The sequence below is a fragment of the Pholcus phalangioides genome, unplaced genomic scaffold (genome assembly GCF_987345545.1).
Source record: "Pholcus phalangioides strain wild (caught in Gottingen) unplaced genomic scaffold, Ppha-v1.0 ptg000016l_1, whole genome shotgun sequence".
NCBI lineage: Eukaryota > Metazoa > Arthropoda > Arachnida > Araneae > Pholcidae > Pholcus > Pholcus phalangioides.
Window position 1 is genome coordinate 7,270,647 of NW_028301609.1, and position 26,478 is coordinate 7,297,124.

At 39.6% G+C, this 26,478-nt stretch overlaps 1 protein-coding gene across 1 annotated transcript; it reads left to right on the plus strand.

Annotated features, from left to right (window-relative positions):
- Positions 1–10,085: 10,085 nt before the first annotated feature.
- LOC149074966 (ras-related protein Rab-19-like) lies at positions 10,086–20,265 on the plus strand. The gene is made up of 4 exons (XM_089245923.1): positions 10,086–10,299; positions 13,521–13,683; positions 13,846–13,965; positions 19,739–20,265. The coding sequence occupies exons 1-4, from the start codon at positions 10,105–10,107 to the stop codon at positions 19,879–19,881; spliced, it is 621 nt and encodes a 206-aa protein (XP_089102049.1). The 5' UTR covers positions 10,086–10,104; the 3' UTR covers positions 19,882–20,265.
- The last annotated feature ends 6,213 nt before the right edge of the window (positions 20,266–26,478 follow it).

Consider the following 26,478-nt stretch of genomic DNA (forward strand, 5'->3'; position numbering starts at 1 on the left):
AAGTGCCCACAAACTATCGAAAGGTTTTTCTCGTTTTTGGCGCACCGAGTAAGATGCCATTAAAAAATATTTCATATTTTCATAAATCGTGGTTGATTACGTAAGCATTATCCAAACCCCCTTGTCATGAAAAGTTAGCAAATCGGAAACCCCCTTCCCCCCAATCGATGCTTACGTAATACTTGAATGGCCCCTTACAGTAGAATCCCGATGATCCGAACTAATTTGGATTATCGCGGTTCTTTATTTAATGGTTTTCTTTAAACATTTAATGACATTAAAGCATAGTTGCTAATGCTTCTGATTCTTCAAATTCTTGGTACCTTTGTAGAAAAAATCCCCAGTCTTTTTGCAATCTCAGTGACTGTTTTCTCGAGAAAAATACAAAAAAATCGCAAAATGTGTGTTGCCAAATATACTGAAACCGAGTAAGGTTTCCGATTATTGTAAGCATCTACAGAAAAAATCATCTCCGATGCCGGGAAATGAAGTGCTACCATCGAGCTTATATTACTGGCGGTAGTATGACGTCATCGGTCTTCGCCACTGGTGTCACCAACATCATTCGTCTGGAGATCACGTGCTCGTTGAAAAAATATCTCGGCACAATCTCCGTTATTTTCTAATAGCTTAAGTAAAAGTTTAAAACAATAAACGAGAAAGAAATAATTTCAGCATCGATGAGATAATACCAAAATTAATGAAAGTGATAATTCCAGAATTAATGAAAGATAATTTCAGCATTGATGAACGCATTTACTATAAGTATTACAGGAAAAAATAGAAAAATCCAAAACTCATCATTGAATCCAAATCCAATCATTGCTTGGGTATTTGTACATGATCGAACACGAGAATTCCATAATCAATGAGAGATAATTTCAACATTATACTGTGAAAGATAATTCCAGAACTAATGAAAGATCATTTCAGCATTGATGATATAGATAATTTCAATATTGATGAAAGCGATAATTCAAAAATTAATGGAAGATAATTCCAAAATTGATGAAAGAAAAAAATTCTAGAATGAAAGATAATTCCAAAATTAATGAGATTTGTAGAATCGACGAAAGAAATAATTTTTGCCAGCATTAATGAAAGAAACAAATCCAGTATTAATGAAATGATTAATTTAATTTTTTTTTTTCCCCCATCTTTGGGGCCATTCAAGTATTGCTTCAGCATCGATGGGGGGGTTTCCCGATTTGCTGACTTTTGATGACAGGAAGGGGGGGGGGGTGGAAGATGCTTACGTCATCAACCACCCTTTATTGAAAATATGAGATAGTTTTAATGGCATCTTACTCGGTGCGCCAAAAACGAGAAAAACCTTTCGATAGTTTGTGGTCACTTGAAGTAACATTTCCCCCTATTGACAAGTGCCCTACAGAGCCACTTTAGTGATCTCTGTTTCGTGGATCCAAGTGCTCTGGAACTGTGCCACGCATCATTCAAGTGATCCGTAATTGTCCCCCCCCCCTCCTCCTCCCATCAAGCAGCTTAGCATTTGTGGTGTTCCTGTGGGCCGCTCGTTCAGACCTGATTTGATGCAATCTGAGAATGATCTTAAATAATCTGAGAATGTGCCGCGGGTAACTTGAGTGATGTAGAACCGCACTGGGGGCCACTTAAGTGCTCTAAAACTACGTCGCTCAAGGGATCTCTAAATGTGTCACGGATCGCTTAAGTGTTGTAAAACTGCGTCGGGTCATTTAAGTGGATTTCTGAAAATTAAGTTATCTGAAAATGTTCCACGGACCGCTTAAATGCTCTGGAATTGTACCACGGGACACTTAATTAATGTTTACAAAATTAAGTTTGAGGAGGGCAGGCCGCATCAGGCCTGCCCTTTATCATTATATGGCTTAGAGGGCGGGTCGTAATGAACTTATTAAAGATAAATTTTTTGAGTTCATGGGAAAATCAAGGGACTTTTAACATGACAAATAATGTGAGATGAATATTCATAGTCATAAAAATCAGCATAATTTCAGTGAAGAATAGGAACTCGAGTAGGCTTTGTTAAAAAAATTCGGGAGGACCAAAATTGTATAACAAACGGGTCATGTTAACTCCTCGAAAAATCCCGTGGGGTCCCGACACCGGGACATATGGTCATCCTATGTGGCGATTGGGGAAATTTTAGGTCAAAAGGTGGGGAGGGGGGTTGCGCTTCAAAAACTTCGGGAGCAACTGTATACGGAATGGGCCACTATATATCATGACATAAGACTTCAGTTTATATTTAAAAGTTTTTTAATTCACAAATTTTCCCCCCTTTTTTGCATATTTCGAAGCTAAAGTTGAACAACCAGACTAATTTCCCCTCCCAAGTTATCGTTATCAATCTGCAAGACTATGTAGGAGGTCAGAAGGCTTCCTTGCTCACAAAAATTTCCGTACTCAGGTTTAAAATGCACTAATCGGGCCGTAATAACCACAATGACCCATGTACATGTTGAAGGCATGTGTGAGGTAAAAATAAGTCCTTTTCTTCAGTACGTTGTCAGTTTCTTCCTACTTGACTACAGTAACAGTTCCTCTGACAGAGGACTAACAAATGATCCTACGGAACTTCCATGAAAAAAGTATCGTAATACACATTTAAACCATACATACTCAACCCTTGGCCAGCGGGCCAAATGTGGCCCCATGGGCGGAGATATCATCAAAGGTGGAGTCGACTGATCTAATGAGTATATATGAATTGACATCATAATCGTGCCTCTCCCAGCAATAATGACCGTGCTTCCCGCCCAAACTTTCAAGTCTATCTCCACCTATGAAGTGGCCCTTGAAATCATCTGATGTGGCCCGTGACCTTAAACCTAATTTTATAAAAAATGAACTAAGCGGCACATTCCCAGATCACTTAAGCGACTCGTACCATATTAACAGGTCACTAAGTGGGACATTCCCTCATAACTTGAGTGACCCGCGACACATTTACCATCACTTAAATTCTCCGGACCTGAGCAAAAACTAACCATTAAAAAAAATTGATTGATTCATGTTTATTGGATGCCAAAATGCCCTTTTAAAAGAAAAATAATAATTAATTAATTACGTAATTTTTTTTATGTCGATATCTACCGCACAAGGCTGGAACTGGAGTGGGCAGGCAACTGCCCCGGGCGGCAAAATTTACAGGGTGGCAATTGTTTTTTTTAGGTGGGAACAAAGAACGGAGTTATGAAATTACCGAATTTTAAAGTTGTGGGGACAGAAAAATAATGTTTGCCCCCCCCCCTCAGGCGGAAAAAACCTTAGTTACGGCCCTGCCTCAAATCTTAACTTGGAAAAAAGAATCATTAAAATCGTAGAAATGAAGGCACACATGGGTACCTCTGGAGGAAAGAGGTTAAGTAACCTGCGGCTGTATTCCAGATCGCTTAATTAGCCTGCGACCAGTTTTGAAATCTACATGAAGTGGCCCGCATCAGACAGTTCCGTTTCTAACTCCCCAAAATTTCTTAATTTAAAAACGATTCTTTAGCTTGTGAGGGGGAATCACATGTATTAGAACAATTGAAAACAAAAATTGTCCCGTTTCCGTACTAGCTGTTCAACCAAGCAGGACATATGGTCATCGTGTTTACAGCTAGGATGTTGTTATCAATGAGTTATTGTTATCGGGAAGAAGTCCCTGTTCTGGTGTGATCGCATTAAGTGGCCTGCTCTGTAAATAAGTAAAACTGGTTTTCTCCGTGTGTGTTCTTCAACCTCTCTACACCTGCGGACCTAATAGCGAAAAACTGTAATTTACGGACCGACAAAAATAATTAAATAGAAGAAATAAGGGGCCATTCAAGTATTACGTCATCATCGATGGAGGGGGAGGGGGGTTCCGATTTGCTGACTTTTGATGACAAGGGGAGGGGGGGGGGTTTGGATGATACTTACGTCATCAACCACCCTTTATGAAAATATGAGATATTTTTAATGGCATCTTACTCGGTGCGCCAAAAACGAGAGAAACCTTTCGATAGTTTGTGGGCACTTGAGTGCCCCCCCCCTATTGATAAGTGCCTTACAAAACCACTTTAGTGATCTCTAAATGTTTCGCAGATCCAAGTGATCTGGAAATGTGCCACGCATCACTCAAGTGATCCGTAATTATATGCCGCGGATCACTTAAATAATCTTCTTCTTCTTACCAGGCAGGGACCTGTCTCTGTCCCGCTAGGGATATTAGCCATTTACTCGTCTGAGTTGATCCGTGCTGGAGAGTGCTGAAGGTGTCCGACCGGGAAGCCCTCGAGATACATTCGAAGGCCACCCGGTCCGGTACATCCAGCCCTCTTTCCTCTTTTTATCCATGACGAGGGCACTATCCAGTCCCCCCCCCTCCTCCCATCAAGCAGCTTAGCATTAGTGGTGTTCCTGTGGGCCGCTCGTTCAGACCTGATTTGATGCAATCTGAGAATGATCTTAAATAATCTGAGAATGTACCCGCGGGTAACTTCAGTGATGTAGAACTGCACTGGGGGCCACTTAAGTGCTCTAAAACTACGTCACTCAAGGGATCTCTAAATGTGTCATCGCTTAAGTGTTCTGGAATTGTAGGGGTTACAATTAGAACTGTTCCTGGTCACTTAAGTGATTTGAAAATTGCCACGGGCCGCTTAAATGTTCTGGAACTGTACCACGGGTCACTTAAGCGATCTGTAAAAATGTGCCGCTTAGTTCATTTTTACAAAATTAGGTTTGAGGAGAGCAGGCCGCATCAGATGACCCCCGGGGCCATATTTGGTCCGCGGGCCAAGGGTCTTTATGCGATTTATCATTGTATGGCTTAGAGGGTGGGTCGCGATGAATTTACTGTATTAAAGATAAGAGTTCATAGCCTTCAAATAACATTGAAATTAACAGAAATTGTGATTATAATAACAATATAAAGGTATTTTCTTCCGAAATTTCAATTAAAAATTTTTTTTTTAATTGATTAAAAAAATCAATTTTTGATCGTCGGGGGGCGCGAACCCCCCCCCCCTCTCCTTCCCATGCCTTCTCCCCCCCACCTGTATACGTCTCTGATCCCACCAATATGCGTTAGGTTTCAGAGGGGCAGAGCTGATGACGAAATTCTGCTGACAAGGGGGGGAGGGGGTGAAAATGGCTAAAATGTCAAATATTATTTGGCCGTAAAAGAGGGGTTGACCGCATCTGTTAGATGTCCGTCAAGAGGGGGTTTTACGTACAACAGTATTGCAAAGCCGTAGGGAGAAGGGTTGGTCCCCTCCACGACATATGGGAAAATGACTGAAAAAAAATGGAAAATATGGCCAAATCTCTATTGCTCTATCGCTTGGGTCCCCCCCCCCCTTCCCGCCCCGAAATACAAGTGGTTCACCCCCCCCCCCCACTCCGAACTAAATTTCTGGCTACGGTCCTGCAGTACTACATATTTTTTGTGTTATCGTATGTATACAGTCGAATCCCGTTATAACGAACGCCAAGAGATCGGAGGAATCACTTCGTTAAAACGAAATTTCGTTATAAAGGAATCCCAGGTTGCCTAGCATTGTTCCCATGTAAACTTATTTGGGGGATTATAGAAAAGTGTTCGTTAAAACGAGATTTCCGCTGTAACGGTATTCGTTAAAACGGGATTCGACCGTAATACTTCTTTTTTCCCTTGTAAAACCAATTCAAACTAGCCAATGCGAAACGCTCTCTTACAGTTAGGTATTGCCGTCTACTGTTCGAGTTGTGAACAAAAACACAAGTTTTCCCTATTTATTGGTTCCTTTTTGGTTCACAACTCGAACGACAGATGGCAACACCATGCGTTAGAAAAAAAATTATGAAATTACGTAAAGAAGTATCCAATGATTTTCATTTTCAAATCAGGAAAACGACAAGGGTTACCAATCTCATTCTTATGTCCTCATTTCGATGTCATTTTAAAGTATTTTTGAAATTTCTTTCTTTTGTCCTCATTTTTTCAGGATTGGGGGCCGTTCAATTATTACGTCAGCAAATTTTTAGCCATTTTCGCTCCCCCCCCCCCTCCGTCAGCAAAATTTCGTCATCCCTGCTCCTTACCTCCTAACACATATTTGTGTGGGATCCAGAGACGTACGAGCCCCCCCCCACCACCAGACGATCAAAAATTTGTTTCGTTGATGCAAAAAATATGTTTTTCTAAATTAGAAAATGTCGTAAGAAAATAACTTTATATCTGCTATTATAATCAGTTTTTGTTATTTTCAATGCTATTTGAAGGCTAAGAACTCAAAATTTCTTCTTAAGAAATTCGTTTCGACCCACCCTCTAAGCCATATATGGTAAACCCTTGTCCCGTCGACCAAGTGTGGCGCTGGAGGTTATCGGATGTGGCCTGCATCCTCAAACCTAATTTTGTAAAAATGAACTAAGCGGCACATTTTTACAGATAGCTTAGGTGACCCGTGGCATTTTAGCGGACCGTGGCAAATTCACAGATCCCTTAAGTGACCCGCGACACAGTTCCAGAACACTCAAGGGATCCCTGGCACATTTACGGCCGTATTCACCAACACAGTTTCAACTGCAATCGCAGGTTAAACGATCAGCGATCGACACGGATTGGTTAAAATCCTTAATTTAACCAATCCGTTTCGATCTTCAATCCTTTCACCTGCGATTGCAGTTGAAACTGTGTTGGTGAACACGGCCGTTAGAGAATCCTTGAGTGACAAGTGGCGCCCCCCAATAGCGCAGCGATGTAGAACGCCGTAGAGATGTCGATACCGTTCGACATCGTTCGACGTAGGAATGGCATACATTTGTCGGCGTAGTTCGACATGTAGAAATTCGGATTATTTTAAAAGACACTAATCATCATGCAAGATATTCTTTTTCGAAACGAAACGCTGTAAAAATGAGAGTAATTCTATTTTAGAGGAAAAAAAGAAGTTATTTTGGCATTTATTGAGTGAATATGCATTTCTACTATATCGTTCGATATCGGACACGCAAAAATTTCCGACCTCTTTTCTGACGTTCGGTATTCATTCGACGATCCGACGTCGGACCGGTATCGGTACGAGATCCCAACGATATTGTTGTGCTACAGTTGTAGATCTCTTAAGCGACCCCTTGTGCAGCTACCGCATCACTCAGGTTACCCGCGGTACATTCCCAGATTACTTTAATTGACCCGCGGCGAAATTATGGATCACTTGAGTGACGCGCGACACAGTTCCAGAGCAATTCAGCGTGGCACATTTAGAGATCCCTTGAGTAACACGTGGCACTGTTTTAGAGCACTTAAGCAGTCACCAGTGCGGTTCTACATCACTCAAGTTTCCCTTGGCACATTCCCAGATTACTTAAGTGATCTGCGACGTATTTACGGATCACTTGAGTGATGCGTGGCACAGTTCCATAAAAAGAAATACTTAAGCGGCCCAGACGCATTCCAGATCATTTGGATCAGCGAAACATTTAGAGATCACTAAAGTGGCTCTATAGAGGACTTATGAATAGGAGGAATGATAGTATAGGTGCCCACAAACTAGCGAAAGGTTTTTTTCGTTCTTGGCGCACCGAGTAAGATGCCATTAAGTATATATTTCATATTTTTAATACTTGAATGACCCCCTTCCAGAGAACAAAAATCTGTTTATCAATGCTTCCCACTCATATTTACCCTTCTTTAAGGGGAGAGAGAAACCCAGGGATGTCTCAACAGCATCATATATAGACCTCTGGGCAAGAAAATGTTTAGAGGCACCATCTACCGGCTGGAAAAACCAAACCCGCCAATTCTTATGTTTTTCCAAAATAATAGATAGCACCAGATTTTGTTATCGTAGAGCCTACCTTTGCAGCGAAGCCCCGGGCTGGGCTTCGTGGGTTACGACGGTCCTGGGGGCTACATGTTCTCGGTGCCGTATTAATGCATCCGCAGTAGCGCACTATATCGTTATATTAATAACTAGGATTAACCCCTCCACTTCTCTTCACAATATATCTTGTTTATTTCGTCCCACTTCATCAGCATGCTATGGAAAGGGACGTGTGAAAGCACCAGCATACTGAAGAAGCGAATTTTGCAATAACAAAGCAACCAAAAACAAATGAGATTCATCAAGTACCCCCAGAAAACTTCCCCATGGGGGTCCCCAGATTCAATTCGCTGAATTTTAGTGGGGGCCCCAGACTGGATATATCTCGGGCTACCGAAGTGTTGCAAATTTTACAATGTTAAACAACAAAAATCAATGAGATAAATCCAGGGGCCCCGAATTAGAACCTGTCAACATTTCCATGGGGCCCTGACCTGGAAGCTTGTCGGACACCCCCCCTGTGAGGGCCACGAAAATTTTTAATTTTTATCAATTTTACAACGAATGAAATCCAGGACCCCAATCCGGTAGTGGGGACAGGGCCACCAACCAATTACCCGGGACACCAATTCGCATACTTTTAGTGGGGCCCCAGACTGACTTTATCTCGGGCTTCCGCTATCGCAAATTTTTCAACGTTAAAGCACCAAGAAAACAATGAGATCCATATCAAGGGCCCCTGGAAATGAAAACTTTTAACTTCCCCATGAAGGTATACGTGCAATCCCCCCCGGGTACCCCGACCCTGTTTGTTGGGAGCCCTGGTGTTATGTGTATATTATACATATACATACCTCTCGGCATGACCCCACACAAGGGCAGGGCTGACAGGGGCCGGAACGATTCTTATCACTTTTTGATTTTTCACACTAAATTAACCACACGGGGGCCCCCTGAAAAAAAGCTGGTTTGTGGGCTTGCCATCTAAATTCCAGCCTAGGGGCCCTGCTGTAGGATGTGGGAGCCTCTCGGTACATGCACATAACATGGTCCCGATGGGTCAAATGGGTCCCGATATATGCTAGAGTTAAATGAATACTTGACCCAAAATCGTAACTGACTTCCGTAACATAAAATCGTCACTAATTTCGGTTGCTTAGAAACGGGCCCTTTTCGAGTTTGTGATTTTATATTATAGAGTGGATATAGTGTGCTATGGACCCACCCAGGTGCGGCCTGAGTTTAAAATTTTCCAGAGTAAACACGATAATTGATTGGTAGCATTGGCGTACGCAAAGGGGGGGGGGCAGTGCCGTCTTAAGGCATGGGCCCACCTGGGCACGGCCTGGGGGACCTTCAGCGAAGTAGGGGCCCTCACAAAAGAGATCTGGTTGAAATTTTCGAGAAGTTGTTTGGTAGGGCCTCAGAAAAATCAATTGGCCCGGGGACACATGATACCCTTAAGACGGCCCTGAAGGGGGGGGGGGAGTTAGAACCACGAACCCCCCCCCCCCTTACCTCCAAGCAGAGATTATAGTGTTATTTTACACGAAAAGACGCAAACATGAATGATTCCTTGAGAAATACCCTCCATTCCAAATTACCGCCCCCCCCCCATAAATACTCAGCATACATATTCAAAAGTCTTACCCTCTGTCATGGTGTGGTACTCTCATAAAGTGGTACCCTCTGTCATGGACACAGATAAATAAGTCGTTACCGGGAAGGTGAGGGGAGCTAAGACCGCCTTCATATATATTCGTATATAAAGGGGTTCTGGGGGAGCCTGAGCATGCGTCCTCGTTTTAGAGTTTCCGAATCGGGTAACCCCCAGGAATGACATCCAAAAAAAAAAAGTGGTATAAAAAACAAAAAACGAAGGGGAGAGGGGAATCACCCAAATTTCCGAAATGCACCGAGTATCCCTGTCAGCGTCGCTTCATGTTCGCAACAGATGACGCCACTATACAGTCAAAAAATTTTGTTAGGGTGTTATATGTTCTGTGACCATATGACCCGAATGGTTTTGGCAATTTTTTTTTTTTTTTTTTTGCTCAGTATTCGGCTAACTTATCGTTCAACAAAAATGCTCATTCTTTTCAAGTGTACTAAAAAATTTTTTTTGAAGTTTTATAATCGGGAATTCGTTATCTAACGCGAGTTGTTCATCAATAAAATGTCCCGTTTTTTAAAAAAATGGTCAAGGGTATTTAGAAATATCAGTCGAGCCTTTGCTGTTTCAGGGCCGTCTGGCTGTTTGCGTTTCAGTTCAGTCAGGCGACAGAGGGAAAAAGTAACGGTTCCGGCCGTCCAGATCTGTCCGGCAATGGCGAGGAGTGTAAACAACCAAGATCGTACCTCAAGTTATTGTTTCAAAGTAATTCTATTAGGCGACTACAATGTCGGGAAAACATCGATATTTCATCGTTTCAGAGACAATTCTTTCCGGGAACACGCTCAAGTCACTATCGGGACGGACAATCACAGCAAGTCAATCACCGTCGACAATAGCACGGTGACGGTAAGCATAAAAAAAAAAAAATCGCATTTTTGGCGATGTATTGGCGATTTATTTTCTTCGCTGACAAAGACGCCCGAAAGCATGGCGAGAAGTCACCAAGAGTGAAAAGGAGCCATGGTTTCGGACGTGTTTCTTGCCAAAAAGAAAAAAAAATCGCCAAATAGCGATAAAGTCACTATGGCTGTTAAAAAATAAAAAAATGACGAACAATAACAAAGTATTATGACGTAAATAAGGACTCGAGATTACAAATAAAACATCCCAGACCCAGTTACAGTATTGAAAATAATTAAACCCCCCCACTGGCGATTGTGATGACCTTTTCATCGCCAAACACGTTGGACAGCTGGACGAAAAGTCGCTAAGGCCGTCTTTTTTTGGTGCCCTGCTTCATACAAATACAAATACAACGCCACAACAGGCAAACTGCCCAACTACCTACTACTGCTACACCACACATGCACCCCCCCCCCCGCGGAACCCCCCAACGAATCGGTACATGCGGGAATGTGCGTGTACGTGTAGTGCAACCTGACGTAAAGTTTGTTTCTGTGTAATGCTTGTTATGTGTGGTGCTGTCATCTGCCCCAAGTTTTACAAACTATGAGTGAAGTGTTATGGTTGAATGATTTACCGTTGTAGGACTGTTGCTCTCTGTGGCGAGACTTTTTAACGGGGAGATCGGCTCGCATTTGCGCCTTGAAGTTGGGAACCACAGAAAACCAACTTCAGCCGACCACACCAACTTCAGCCGACCACACATTTTAAGCAACATATTTCCCCAGCATTGATGTGCCCAGTTTCTCCCCCGGAAAACTCTAACGGTGGGGGCATCCTGGCACAGGTAAGATTGGTGAAAAATAATGTTACTCACTCCCTCGTGACCCAAGGTTGCCCTACCAGTGGAGAATCTTAGATCAAAGTCCTTAGAAATAGCACGTCCTGGCAGTGGCGTAACTGGCCATTCCTGTGCAAAAATTTGCATTAAGGTCTCTTCTGGCCCTAGATTTGCCTATTCTGGACTCCCTTTCAAGTGGGTCCTGTGCAAGTTACAGAACTGCATCCTGGTGTTTCTTATCAACGCTAAAGACAACAAATGATAACGGGATGGGACAACAATGATAATTTATGAAGGGTCATGGACCTTAGATACCCTTCAGAAAGTCGCCAAATGTGGCATCTTGGAAACGTTTGTTTTCAAGTTTATTTTTCTGTGCCTGCCTGCCTGCTGCAACTGGATTATGCTGTCTTCGGCTAAAGATTCCATAAGCTGGGGTTGCACCAAATGTGACGATTACTTTTTGTCACCAATTGATTACCCTCATTACCTTATTGATTATTAAAATTTTTCATTGGGACCCGCCAATAATGTGTTTCAAGCGCTAACATGCTATATTATATATGTATATATATCTATGGTAGCATCATTTTCATTTTTGTTATCACCAGCATCTTAAGTCTCGTTATCCTGTTCATCATTATTGACATTTATTTAGGCCGAAACCCTGTTTGCCATCAGACATTCTTTGTTTGGGAATTTTTTAAGTTTTTTATGGATGAGAGCATTCTTATTCATTGTGACGAAAAAACACTTCAGTTATTGACAGAATTCAACCAAGAAATTAGGTTGGCATTGGGTTTGCCAAAATAAGAATTCAAATCCCAAATCTAATGGGTTGGAGTGAATCTCGTAGCCAATACTTTGGTTCTAGAATTCCTCCTCACAATATTCTAAGTTGCGGGAAAAAAATGCTGAATTTCTTTTTTGTCACGCATCTTGATTTTCAAGATACTGAAGATGTTGAGTAAGCAAAAAACATCTATTTTGTTAAGGATCAAAAACCTTGGCAAAATTAAAAATTGCAAAATTTGGCACAACCCTGTTTACGGAATCTTAGCCCTGTCTTCTTTGTCTACTAGAGCTTTAAACCTGCTCAGTCAATACTATTAATAATGGGAGGGGGGGAGCGTTGTAAAAAAAATTACATTTTCTTTCCGATTTCATCAAATGTGGTTCAGGTACATCAAGTTGATAATACTAATGGCTCGTGAAGCTGCGCCCTGCTATCATTTATTGATTCACTAAAAAATAATCACCATGCAATAAAGCAAAATGACACAAAGTTCAACAATGCAATAGTACAGAAAATGTTTCGTCCAATCACTAACATACCTGCATGCGAATATACGAATGAGACATAAGAGGAAACGAAATAAAAATGCTACAGCTATATCAGTAGATGTGATTTCGCTTTTACTTTGTCATGGATCCCTTTCCCTCGAATATAAATAATATAAAAATGTATAAGATATGCAGCTGCTTACTGGAATATAAATGTATTGACCCACCACAGCGGCTGTGGTATGTACTGTTAACGTTAACTGAGAAACCAGTGCTGTGTCTTAACACATGAGCCCCATTGAAGCAAGGCCTGGGAGGCAATATATCCAAGGGTAATATGGGAGTAACTTTCCTACTTGTGAGCTATAGGCTACTTCAGTGGTTCTCAACTGGTGCTCCGCAGTGACTCAAGGAAAATACAATAAATCAGTAAATTTTATAGATAAATAAGAAAAAGAGGTCTGTAGGGGGCCCGCCATAAAAATTATATACATAAAAAAGGGCTCCTCGAGTCAATCAGGGTTTCGCCACAGAAATTATGTACTGCAAATTTCTTATGCTCTGCGTGTCAAAAAAAGGTTGAAAACCGCTGGGCTACCTCATTCATGATTGATCTTGCGAGGCCGTAAAAGAAAAAAATTATTTCAAGGAGAGTTCTCTCTCTCTCTCTCCAATTTAAATTTGCGTGAGAAACTATCTTGACCATACTTGGTCTGATCAATACAAAGATCTTTCATACATAATTATCATCAATATCATGCCCCCCCCCCCCCACCGCATTAGGGCTGAGCCTCCACGCCAGAGTTTACTGCTTCTTCCATTTATAGTGCGAAAAAACTAAAATGAGATGAAATTCACCCCGGGACTCTGAGCTGAATCCCCTGTCAGTCCTTTCCTTGTAGGGAGACACGGTTAATATATTTTTAGAAATTTCTCAAAAAGACTGTCTTATTTAACTTGGCAGAGAACCTAAAATGGCTAATGTGTGACACAAACAACAAAATACACTGGAATTACAGCTTCTCATCCATTTCTGGAAAGCATTCTCATCTGTGTTCATAAATAAAGTTTGACAATGTCTGTTCAATGTTTTTTTCAGTTAGTCTTGTGGGATACTGTCGGCACAGAAAAATTCCGCACTCTGACGAGGAATTACTTCCGTAACTCTCACGCTTGCCTGTTGGTGTACAGTGTGGATGAACCAGATACTTTAGCGAGTCTAACCAATTGGGTTCAGGACGCTGATGACTTTGCTGATACTGGTGAGTTTGGATTTATGGGCGTTGATAAATCTATGATATTGTGGAGATATCTCTGGTGGATATACTTTTTGTTAATATTTTGTTGGTCATTTAGCCATAAATATCTCATGAAATGAACGCAAATACTAGATCCTAATTTTTTTTTAAATCTTATTCCTGCAGCCTTGAAAGTCTTGGTAGGAAACAAGAATGACAGGAAATGTATCGTTGATCAAGATAAAGTCTCAGCCTTTGCTCAGCATCATGATTGTGATATCGTTTTCAATGCTTCAGCTAAAACAGGTATGATATGTTTCTTCGCTTAGTAGTGTTTGATTTCTATAGTTCTCACTAGTGTTTGATTATTTACGTATCCTTCATTGTCAAGACTATATTGTTGCCCCTTAATATTACAACTTGATAACTCAAAAATTTGTGTTTTGTTAGGTGAGTACAAAAAATGACACATCTTATCATGCACTTTGATATGCTACAACTACTTCACCACACACCACCTTCAGCTATATCGCTGTACTGCAATTTACTGCCATTAATAAGTTGGGTTGGAAATGAAGGTGCCATCACTCAGTGGTCAAATCAAGCTTGTTGGAGAAAATACCTTGTTATCTGTTATTCTTTCTCTGGTTTGAACCTGGGACCAGACTGGGCAAAACTTGTACTGAGTTTCCATATTGTATCCAGTGGCGTCTTAACGCTTGGGTTTCCACCTGGCACGGCCCGGGTGGGGGGGGGGGGAGTTGACTACCAAAAGTGAGATCTGTTTGAAATTTTCTACAATTAGCCAGGTAGGGCCTCAGAAAAACCACTTGGCCCCGGGAACCATGATGCTCTTAAGATGGCCCTGATCGTATGTCACAATAATCTTTTTGCATCTAACACAGTGTGCCATTGTCAGCACATTAGTAAAAAATATTCACTGAGAACGAAAGCAAAAATTTGAGTTCTGAGCTTGAAACCCTCAAAAGAAAAATATCATTCAAAGTATGAAAGCTTGGATGCAGAGTAGAGATGAAGATGAAGTTCCGAAAGAAAATTAATTTGCCTCCACACAGGGAACAGAACCACCAACCTCTCGCAGTTTGGGTGAGTGTTCTACCATTAAGTTACAGAGAACTGATATTTTATTCCCTTAGAGCAGTGATGGGCAAACGTTTTTAGGGGCCTAAACTGCATCCCACCCGTGAAGTGGCTGAATGTGTCACATTCTGTGGTGGCCGCTGTGGTGGTCGAGTGGTTATAGTGACGGACTCACGATGCGAGGATCCGGGTTCGAACCCCACAGTGGTGGTCGGCTGAAGTTGGTTTTCTGTGGTTCCCAACTTCAAGGCGCAAATGCGAGCCGATCTCCCCGTTAAAAAGTCTCGCCACAGAGAGCAGCAGTCCTACAACGATAAATCATTCAATCATAACACTTCACTCATTGTTAGAAAAACTGGTGGCAGATGGCAGCACTACACATAACAAACATTACACAGAAACAAACTTTACGTCAGGTTGCACTACACGTACACGCACATTCCCGCATGTACTGGTTCGTTGGGGGGGTTCGTTTGGGGGTTTCGCGGGGGGGGGTGCATTTGTGGTGTAGCAGTAGTAGGTAGGGCCTCCAAAAAATGGCTCGGGGATCCATAAGTCAGCCACCTCGTTGGGCAATTTGCCTGTTGTGGCGTTGTATTTGTATTTGTATTTTCTGAAGACTTCATTGCAAATGAGAGACAATCCTATATCCTTTACAACTGCGAAAAAAAAAAGAAACCCGCCCCCTTAAATGGGTTTTTTTAAAACACTGAAATTGAACATTTCTGTGCTATTGTTTTAAAATCTGCAGCAGGCTGGATAGAGCTTCTGAGCAGACCCTAGTTTGCCCATCACTACCTTTGAGCATAGGCCTATATGAAGCTAACAGGCAACCTCCTAAGCTCATCTAATAGCTCTTTATAACAATAGTCCATAGAGAGAAATGTGATGTCGCTCTCTCTATATTCATACAAAATAAGAAAGATTATACCAAGTAGAGGAGATACCAAAGACTGGATACCAAGTAGAGATGAAGTTAGAAAAGGAAATCAACATGCTTCCCCGCAGGAAATCACACCACCAACCCCTTCCTTCGCTGTCCGAGTGAGTGCTGACATTAAGCTACAGAATATTGGCATTTTCTTCCTCTTAAAGCATATCTGACGCCAGTGTTGGCCAATATGCGTCTTGATGCGTGATTCACACATCAAAATTCAATTTTACTCCAAATTCTGATGAGGAGTGAAACTACTTCAAATTTTTTGGTTTTTTGTTTTAATTCAGTTATTTCTCACTGATAAAAAAATACCCCTCTGTTTACTACTCCTTAAAATTTTGAAAAGGAATGAAATTACTCTCCAAAGTTATATTTCTGGATAGTACTGTATGAAGCTAAACGGTATGATGTATGGTACGACTCATGAGCAGCCTCCTGACTCAGCTAATAGCTCTTGACTACAATGGTACCCCAGATGTATGACATATAAAGAGTAATGTCTCTCTCCAATATTCATACAAAGTACAAAAATGGGTACCAAACATAGATGAAGTTTGGAAAGAAAGAGAAGTGGAAGCATGCGAATTTTTTTTTTCTCTTTAGTTCATCTTTATCTCTAGTTTCTTACTTTGCATGAATAGTGGAGAGAGACATCATTTCTTTCTAAAAAAGCTCATTTCACTCACCCTAAAAAACTCTTGAGGGAATGCAGTTGGTAAAGTTCAAATACACAGACAGTGATCGTCATTGTGTTCTGAATTTTTTGGGTGAAATTAATTTTGTTCTTTGTGAAATACGCCATGATAATCAAGTTTTGAGAGGTGTGTGCATTGTCGAGCAGAGCCCCTTGCAAATAGGTTTTCGCAATACAGGGTCTGTATAATTAAAGTGCCACTTTGAAATGACCATAAAAGGAAAACTGGACAAAATGTTATCAAACTTGGTAATAGTTTGCAGGAGGTTATGGGATTCAATTTTTCCATGTTCAAAAACTCATCACCTGTGGGAAATGGTGCTGTATGTAATGTTGTTAAACGAAATAAAACATGAAGACATTGGTTTAAAATGGCCACCCCGGTTACCAGACCTCAACCCCAGTGACTTTTGGCTATGGAATTACCTCAAAGCCACTGTTTATGGTGATAACATAAGCAGGGGTGGGAACTCTGCGCCTATTGCGCCGCACTGCGCCAAAACTAATATCTTGCGCCATCCTGCTCCAATAGCGTATTTTCGCAGTTTTCTGCGCCAAATAGCGAATTTTGCTTCAGTATGTCCGGAATTTCGGAAAGGACGCCAAAAAAATTTTGTTCCTGCTAGCCACGAAACGTTTCTTTACGAGAGAGAAAAGCGTGTTTTATTCCACTATACTTAAACTATCGGCCCCTGATCGGGCTTAACCATCGCGAAACCCCGATATTGTCCGTGATCGTGGAACTGGAGATGGCTTGCAATGCCTTTCAGCTTTAAAGTGCAAATTCGAGTGTTTCCGTTTAAGAAAAAAAAGTCGTCACTGGAAGCAGCAGAAATTACTGTAGTCGATTGTCATTGTGTTAAATCCCGATGTTTCGTGAAAAAAAAATTTCATTCCGGGAGTAAAAAGCGCATATCCGCCAAATTACGAATGTTAGTTTAGAAACTTTGCCGAATAACGAGCGTTAAATCGCTAATTTTGCCGAATAACGAGCGTTAAATCGCTAATGTTGCCGAATAACGAGCGTTAAATCGTCAATATCGCCAAATAACGAGCGTTAAATCGTCAATCTCGCCAAATAGCGAGTGTCAGATCGCCAATCTCGCCAGATAATGAGTGCTGAATCGCCAAACATCGAGTTGATTGTTCCGAAATTCTCTCCCATTTTGCAACAATTTCTTTCCAAGTATAAAAAAATTAAAAACTTATAAAATTTTTTTAGCTCATTTGAAGTGCTGCTGTTCAAGGCAGCAAATAGTGCCCACAGTAAGCAAAAATCATCTTAAATAGACGGGTGCAAAAAATTTTATGATAGCCGCTCTTTCAAACAAGGTGTCAAAAGCCTTAAACACCAAAAACAAAAATCAAGCTGACGAAAAGATGTTTGATAACAAAAGACAATGCAGTTTTATTTTGAAAAGGGTTGAGGGTTAACGAAAATATTCTTGTTAATTTCACTGTTCCAATTTATAAATATCTGCTCCAAATCCCATATTTTGCTGCTCCAAATCCCGAATTTGCTGCTCCAAAACTGCTCCGAATCCTGAATTTTGCTGCTCCAAAGCTGCTCCGAAATGGACTTAGTCACTTCCCACCCCTGCATAAGCAATCTGGCAGAATTTAAAAATGTGATACACCGACATGTCTGTAACATTCCTCCTGATATACCAAGAACTACTGTTCGAATGCAGTAATGCGATTTAACTTGCTTTCAGAAAATGGTGGATGGCACATTGAACATGCTTTGTAACACATTTTAGAAATGATTAAAAACATTTTAAACTGATGTCTTCGTGTCTTATTTTGTTTAACAATATTGCATACAGCACCATTTCCCGCTAGTGGTGAGTTTTTGAACTCTTCTTTTTTTTTTTTCTTCAGAAAATTGAATCCCATGACCTCCTGTAAACTATCACCAAGTTTGATAACATTTTGTCGAGTAGTTTTCCTTTTACGGCCATTTCAAAGTGGAATTTTAATTATAAAAAATCCTGTATATTTGTATGGTGTTGTAAACCATGAACAAATCACTCTTGAGTCATTCAAACTGGACCATTGGGAGTCAGTTTTTCGCACAAACACAAAGGAATTCTTTCTCCTAGGTTGGACATCATTGTGATCAGCTTGTGTGTATCTGTATATGTTTTAGAACTGGTCCAGAGAAACATGATAGGCTTGTCAATAAATATGTGCCTTTATATTGGTACAGTCCATGCCGCTTAATGTGATCACATTGAATTTCATGGGTTTCCGTTAACAATAAGTGAATGATAACTATATGTGGGAAAAGGCCTGTTTGTGCAAATGGGTATTTGTAATCACGGGCAACCCTGTTTTTCTTCCCCACATAATTGATTGCGAAATATTCAGAAAAACTCATTCCATTCTTCTTTATTCTATTTCCTTTGAGCTGAAATCCTGCATTTTTGTTATTTAACCATCATAAGGTGTTAGAATGGAATTGTCTAATGTAATCATGAATTAACGAAATTTTTGAAATGTACATTTCATAAATATCTTGAGAAAATCACTCGGAAAAAGGAATTTGAATCTAGTCAACTGAAAAAAAAAAATTGACTGCTGCAAACTAAAACTGACAACTGCCTCTACTATAGGAATGCCATTGCAAAAGCAACTCCACACATACATGGATCACAGCAAATACTATGGACTGATTACAACATTAAGTACAGAAACATTTGTTAACAGGGTGGGAGGGGGAACACCTACCTTCCTACATAGTCTTGCAGCCTGATAACGATAACTTACAGGGAAAAGACAGTTTGGCTAATCCTTAGCCTCCGAATGCACAAAAAAAAACCTTTCGATAGAAAAGAAACGATAGCATAATCCAAATTCTTGATAATTATAAACAGTTTTTTCCCCATGATATGATATTGGCCCATTCCATTCTCTGCAAAAGTGATAACAATACCCAAATGATAACATTTGGGTAATTTCTGTTATTCTAATGAGCATTATCGACTGTATTATTATTGTTTTCAGAGGCTAATTTATAGTGTTGCTGCCTGAGGGCCATAGAAGTTTCTGCCCTTTTCCTATTCTAGTGTAATTCGTTTTAAACAACATAGTACCAAAATTGCTGCCCAAGGATATAACCTGCTTAGGCGCCCCCCCCCATAAATATGTTTCCTGTTGGCATGAAGAACCAACTAAAGAGATGTCCACAATTTTTAGTTTTAGTATACCAGTTTTTCACAATACCACCAAAAACTTTCAGAAAATAATTAAATTCATAAACTAAGGTACCACTATGCTTGTGTTCTTATTTCTTTAGTTTTTAGTGTGTATTTCATCCACTTTAACTGTGCTTTTTCTTTGAGTAGGCGATGGAATGGAAGAAATGTTTCGAATCATTGCCAAAAAGTTGATCTCGGAGGATGTCAAATCTCAATCTCAACACAACCAACATCTCTTCGAAGAGCTGCGAATTTTGGAAAGAACTGAAGTTAAAACCAATTGCTGTTGAAGCATTTTATTTTTTTTATTTTTTATTTTATTTTTTGCTAAGATACGTCGCTGTAGTAGAAAGCATCAGTTTTTAGTGATTTTATTTTATGTTTATGTATATTATATGGCTACTTAATTTTAGAGTTGTATCAGTTACGTTATGCTTCAAATGTGCATGGAGTCGAGAATTTATTTTACTACCTCTTGTTGCAAGAAACCAAGACATCTCCATCATGATTTTAGTAATGTACTTGTCATTTATTCATCGATCAACTGTAATATGGGGAGATATTTAAGTATGATTGATTGTTACTAAATTAATTTTCTTAGCCTTTAACATTAACATCGCAATCTACTGAGAGTGTCAGAAAAGCATAAAATGAATTGTGCAAACTAAAGTTTCAAAAGTGAAAAAAAAACAAACAGACAATGAAATCATAAGTTGTACAACCCTGTACAAATCAGCGAAAGACTCAAAATAAATGCTCAACGTGACGTCCAAGGGTGTCATTACATAGTTCACATCGGTGAATGAAAGATTGGCACACCCTCTTGTAGTCTCCTGGTACAAGTAATGTCAAATTTGTAGGAAAAGAATATCTGTGCATTGCTACCATAGATTCCATCACAAATATTTTTTGTTTTGATGGATGCAATCGCATCAATTTTTGTCTTAACAGTTTATGAATACTGTGTATGTTGGTGGTTTGATAAAGAATGAGACTGATTTTTTTACCACAAGATTAGATATTTAATTCCAAACCTTTACTATGATGGTCTTTCTCAAAGTATCCACCATTGATTGTATTCTTCGCGACATTGTGTGCTATTTTCATTTTGAGGGCATTCAAGCATTAGTGTGATACTAAGACAACAATACTCAGTACTATATCTTGCGTATATTATTTTATGTTTTCAATATTTAGAAAGTTCTATTGCGTATATATATATATATATATATATATATATGAATGTTTGATATATTATAATTTTAGATTTTTTTTATTGTATGTGTTTGTGATAGTTTTTTTTTTTTTTTTTTTTTTGCATTTTAATTTTTTTAATGTTTTCCTTCAATTTGTATATTTGTTGCAATGTAATTTGCAAGCATTATTTTTATATTAATCTCGGTCACAAATGTTATTGTTTGTTAGCGATTTCGCATTTTCGTTGTGTATCTGGTTTGATATCCTTTATATAATAGTGTGTTATATAACAGTGTTTTTTGTGAGTGTAATACATACTGCTCATTTTGAAATATTTGGGAACGAGAGTGAGAAATCAACTGAAAGATTGACTTCAAGCAACTCAAATTTTTTTCAGTGATAGATTCAGTTTTTTTAATATTCTAAAAATTTGATTCACCCAATAATTTGCTTGATCGAATCTCATGATCGAGATCTTCATTTTTGTTCTGTATGACAGGGTTTCTTAACCTATATATGAGTCATATACACAAACTTGGGTCGCACAGGCTTTTGAAATGAGTCATACGAATCCACTTACAGTCCGGTTAAAAATTTATTGTGTCACTAGTTTCATTCATTTTGAAAACAAAGCAGATTTACAGGACTGAAGTTGATCATGTTGTTAATTTCTCTGTCATGGCTTAGAAAGGTAAAAAATCCCTGCTATATGATGTCCCAGATTTATTGAATTTTTGTGATATCCTGGTGCTCATCTCATATTCTTAGTCTTCCTCAGAGTGTTGCTGAATAATACACAGTGTTTTCTTTCTTTCACACCAAGTTACATGGGCAATTTACTAACGAATGAGTTGTGCTGGAAGTGTGCTTGTATACCTAACAGTCTGAGTGTATATATAGCACTGTGAATGAATTTTAAGTGCAGCCATCTATTTCTCAAACTATGAGCGAAGTGTAATGATTAAATATCTGTACCATTATAGGTTTGTTGCTCTCTGCGGCAAGACTTTCTAACTTTATAACATATTACCTTGAGTTGCACGTTTAATTTTGTATCTCAATTTTATTTGTATCTTGAAAGTTTTTCATTTAAATTAAGATTTCTGCAATTAATCTTGCATCTAGTTAGCGGGCATGCATTTGGATCTGTGCCTGGTCTTCTGTTACAGCAATAGATCTTATTTATAAACTTTTTGTTCTTGATTAAATTAAATTCGGTAAGTAGAAATAGACTCACTCCTGCATGAAAGTAGGGGCCCCTAAGTAAGATGAGGGAGGGGCATGAGAAGAAAATAAAGTTTGAAAAAGTGGGGCACGGGCTAAAAAAGGGTTGAGGTTACTGGTTTATAGAACATCTTCAGAATAAAAGAAATGACAAATCTAGCGTTATCTATCGTTTTTGGCTTTGAAGCCTAATCACAGATCCTCCAACTTCATTCATTTCAATGCAGATTGTGATGTTTAAAGGTGTTCATATTTTTTCGATTATGGAACAGCTGTCGCATAGGTGAGTTTATGTTTAATGTTTTTCCTTTCTGTACGGAGTTATGTCAGCTGTTTTCATGTTAGTGAGATAGATGTCTTCGAAGATAACGTCTTTCATTAGATTTTTATACCGAATGAATCATCATTGTCGTCATTGTTTTTACAATTTGTCCTGCTGTCATCATAAAAGATGCTGGAAATTGTGTGTATTCGATCTTACATCGTAAAACAAAAAAAAAACAAGAAATTAAATGCGTTTTCTTTAAATAATTAGTTTTGTTATATATTTCAGACTTCCATGGCTGTTGTGCGACCGAATACAGTACCTGACCAAACAAATTCAAATAATGTATGCAGTTTGTTGGACTCCCTTTTAGCACTGCTACTACTTTTTAACCGTACATGCACCTTGTACACATTCCTCTGCGGAATTTCTAAAGATTCAATACATGTCAGCAGAGCCGCAACTAGATGTTTGGTCATCCGGGATAAGCGCGCATTTTGACGCCCCCTTGTAATGTTGAAGGAGAGGATTCAGAATGAAATTTGCGCCCCCACGGGTCTATCGCCCGGGGCACGCCTGCTCCCCCCCCCCCAGTTGTGGCCCTGCATGTTAGAACGTGTGTGAGTGCATGCGCAAGTACATACATGGCCTTAACGTATTTATCGATGGCTTAGAATGAAAACATTGTGTCAAATATTCCCAACTTTGCAGGATGAACAACAAATGACTTGTTATAGCCATTGAACAACTAACATGCGTAGTTCTTTTTTTTTTTTCTCTCTCTCTCTAGACAGCAAATTGGTGCCGATTATTTTCTCTTAACAGCTGTAATTGGTGAGAGATTCGGAACTTCCACTTCTTTTGAAATTCAAATATCTTAGTAAATATTGCACTTAGAAACGTGGAATGTTTCGTGTTGGTCTCGGGAGAGGTCGGGGCAATAACTTTCTTATTGGAAGCTAAAGGACATGACGGCCGTATAAAAATATACAATTTTTTATTTTATGACACTATTTTCACTCCTGAAACTGGTACAGAGTGATTACTGAACACATTTTGAGTATTTTTTTAAACTGGAACCATACCTCTCTACGATGAGATAAATGCCGAATTACGACATAGGACACCTTGTATAAAAAGGCGATCGCAAGGCCCGAACCTGTGACGAACAAGCCCTGGTTGAGGATGTGATTGCTGGCGATGCATTTCTCCGCCAGTCATTCCCAACCTACCTACATCCTTTTGACACTCTTTGGATTCCTTGGATTCCCGCCCTTCCTCCCAAACGTCGGATAATCGCAAGCAACTTACTGTGAGATCAATTCCTCATCCAGCTCTCAACATCCGAAAAGTTACTTGCGGTGTAGACGGTTTGGTTCGTTTTGGTCGAAACAAACCGACGGTCGATATAATTCGGGAAAAGGATATGTATTCTAATGTACCGCCCATCGCCACCTACAAAAATCGAATGTCATATCTACGAAGAAAAAGTAACACCCTTTTTGCCACAATAGGGGGGGGGGGGGGGGAGAAGAGAACTCGTGCCCCTGGCGATAGACTCGAGAGGGCGCAAATTTCATTCTGAAATCTTCAACATTACAAGGCGTCAAAATGCGCTCTTGCCCCGGGTGGCGAAGCATCTAGTTGCGGCCCTGACCAATACCTTCTAGAGCAGACTACCTTCTACTCTAGAAGGTATTGCCCTGACACCCTACTCCCAGTGCCTGCGCAATACAAGAGATAATTTCTCAACCACTGCCACATACTACATCCTGGTATTGCATCTACTCTAGATGACTCGTTTCAAAAAAAATCAAACCGATAAATGGTAAACCACATAAGACAATGCGTATTTCTGGAAATCCGCGTCGTTTCTGATTGGTTAAAAACACCAATTTCAACTTTTTGTAGTTTCCAGGTTTCGGACGATTAACGAAAAAATTTCTTGGGGTTTCCGATTCTCCGGGGTAATCGGTAGTGTCCGAATTTGGAAACACTCCGTGTGTCGCCACGAGCCGGCTATGAGAAGCAGAAAATTAGCAGGAAAGAAACCGGAAAGAATCTTTTTTGTTAACAGATTCCGTGCGTGTCGAACTAGTATTTGAACTGCAGTCGCCCCCCCCCCGTATTCGCGGGGGTTACGTTCCTGGGGTGACCGCGAATACGGAAATCCACCAATAACCGAAAAAAAAACGGTTTTTTTTCTATCTCGTTTTTTGAATATCATGAGAAGAGCAGGGTGACGCAGAAGGGAATGTAAAATAGGGTGCAGCGGGGTTGTTGGCGATGTTTTCTGAAAGAACATTGTGATTTCTGTTTGGGGCCATTCAAATATAACGTCAGCATCGATGGGGGGGGGGGCGTTTGGATAATGCTTACGTCATCAACCACCCTTTATGAAAATATGAAATTTTTTTCGATAGTTTGTGGGCACTTGAAGTAACACACCCCCCCCCCCTATTGATAAGTGCCCTACAGAACCACTCTAGTGATCTCTAAATGTTTCATGGATCCAATTGATCTGGAACTGTGTCACGCTTCACTCAAGTGATTCGTAATTATATTCCGTGGATCCAGAGCCGTCTTAAGAGCATCATGGGCCCCCGGGCCAAATGGTTTTTCTGAGGCCCTACCTGGTAAGTTCTAGAAAATTTCAACCGACCGGGCCAAATGGTTTTTCTGAGGCCCTACCTGGTAAATTCTAGAAAATTTCAACCGAATCTCATTTTTGTGAGGCCCCTCTTCTCTTGAGGTGCCCGGGTGGGCCCCATGCGTTAAGACGGCACTGTGTGGATCACTTGAATAATCTGAGAATGTGCCACAGATAGCTAGATTGATGTAGAACCGCACTGGGAGCTACTGAAGTGCTCTAAAACTATGCCGCATGTCACTCAAGTCATAGTAAGTGTATCTTACAACCAGGCGCTCGCTTTTCTTCTTGATTGATAAATGTTCTTCCAAAATAGGGCAGTTTCGTCACCTGCTGAGGTGCATAACCCTTGTGGGGAATCGGTCAAAGCCGACCACAGGAGGAATGTCGTCATGGAGACACAGGAGTTGGTTTTCGAACGCGCTGATGAATGGCCTCGCTTGTTGTTGAGAGAGGAAAGTTTCTTATATATTTATTTACTATGTAGTCCTGCCGTATACATTTTAAATAAAATATATTTTTATAAAAAGATGTCGTCACACTCTTCCTGCCATCCACCACCACCTATAAATGGTTACATCGGACGTGATTTAGTCGTGAGTCTCAAATATTTTTTATACTGCGCTACCGATATATGGCTATATTTCCGTAATCGAGTTTCCTGCCAACTTGGCAAAATTTTTTTCTCGCCAATGTGTGATACTTGTTTATATGTGGTAGCTGTGTTAGAACAACACCTTCTAGAGCAAGCACCTTCTGCTTTAGAAGGTATTGGTTAGAATAGCTCCATGTGACGTCACGAAAATGCAGCAAAAGTCGTCGATTTTACAATTAAATGAGAACTAATGAATTGAAATTGATTTATTATAAGTGTCAGATTAATAATAATAATTTATATTTATTAACAAATGTTATTATTAACAATTATAATCAATAATTTATGCTAATAATAAGAAATATACAAATTAATATAATAATACGTATACAAATTTATATAATAATAATTATTATTTTGATGTATATAACCTATGTTATATTTATAGTCAGTAATTATAGTAATTATAAGTTATTATAGTTATTAATTATAATTGTTATGGTAAAAAATAGTAATTATCAAATGATAATTATTTTTATGTATATAACCTATATATGTTATATTTTATTTATAGTCAGTAATTATAGTAAGTATAAGTTATTGTAGTTATTAATTATAATTGTTATAGTAAAAAATTAGTAATTAAATTAGTAATTATTAAATAATTCATTTATTAATTAGCTTATTTATTACATAAATGGAAATGGTTTATTATAATTAATATTTTATTAATTATTATAATAATTATAAAATTGTATTATTCAATGTGTTCGAATTTCACGGCAGACGATATTGAAGCCTTCATGGAGGTTTTTACAAAGCCATATACTTATGTTTTTGGTTTCGTGTGTTGCTCGTTATTTGCATTCGTGTTTCATGTTCGGAGCTGTTTAACGTTGATAATCATGCATCCCTTCCTTATCAATTTCAGCATCTTCACCATGATGAAGATGCTT

Bases quoted from the DNA above. Each gene is read 5' to 3' on its own strand.
- LOC149074966 (XM_089245923.1), top strand. From the start codon at position 10,105: ATGGCGAGGAGTGTAAACAACCAAGATCGTACCTCAAGTTATTGTTTC. The intron at 13,684-13,845 runs GTGAGTTTGGAT...TTATTCCTGCAG, and splicing joins TGATGACTTTGCTGATACTG to CCTTGAAAGTCTTGGTAGGA. The intron at 13,966-19,738 runs GTATGATATGTT...TTCTTTGAGTAG, and splicing joins CAATGCTTCAGCTAAAACAG to GCGATGGAATGGAAGAAATG.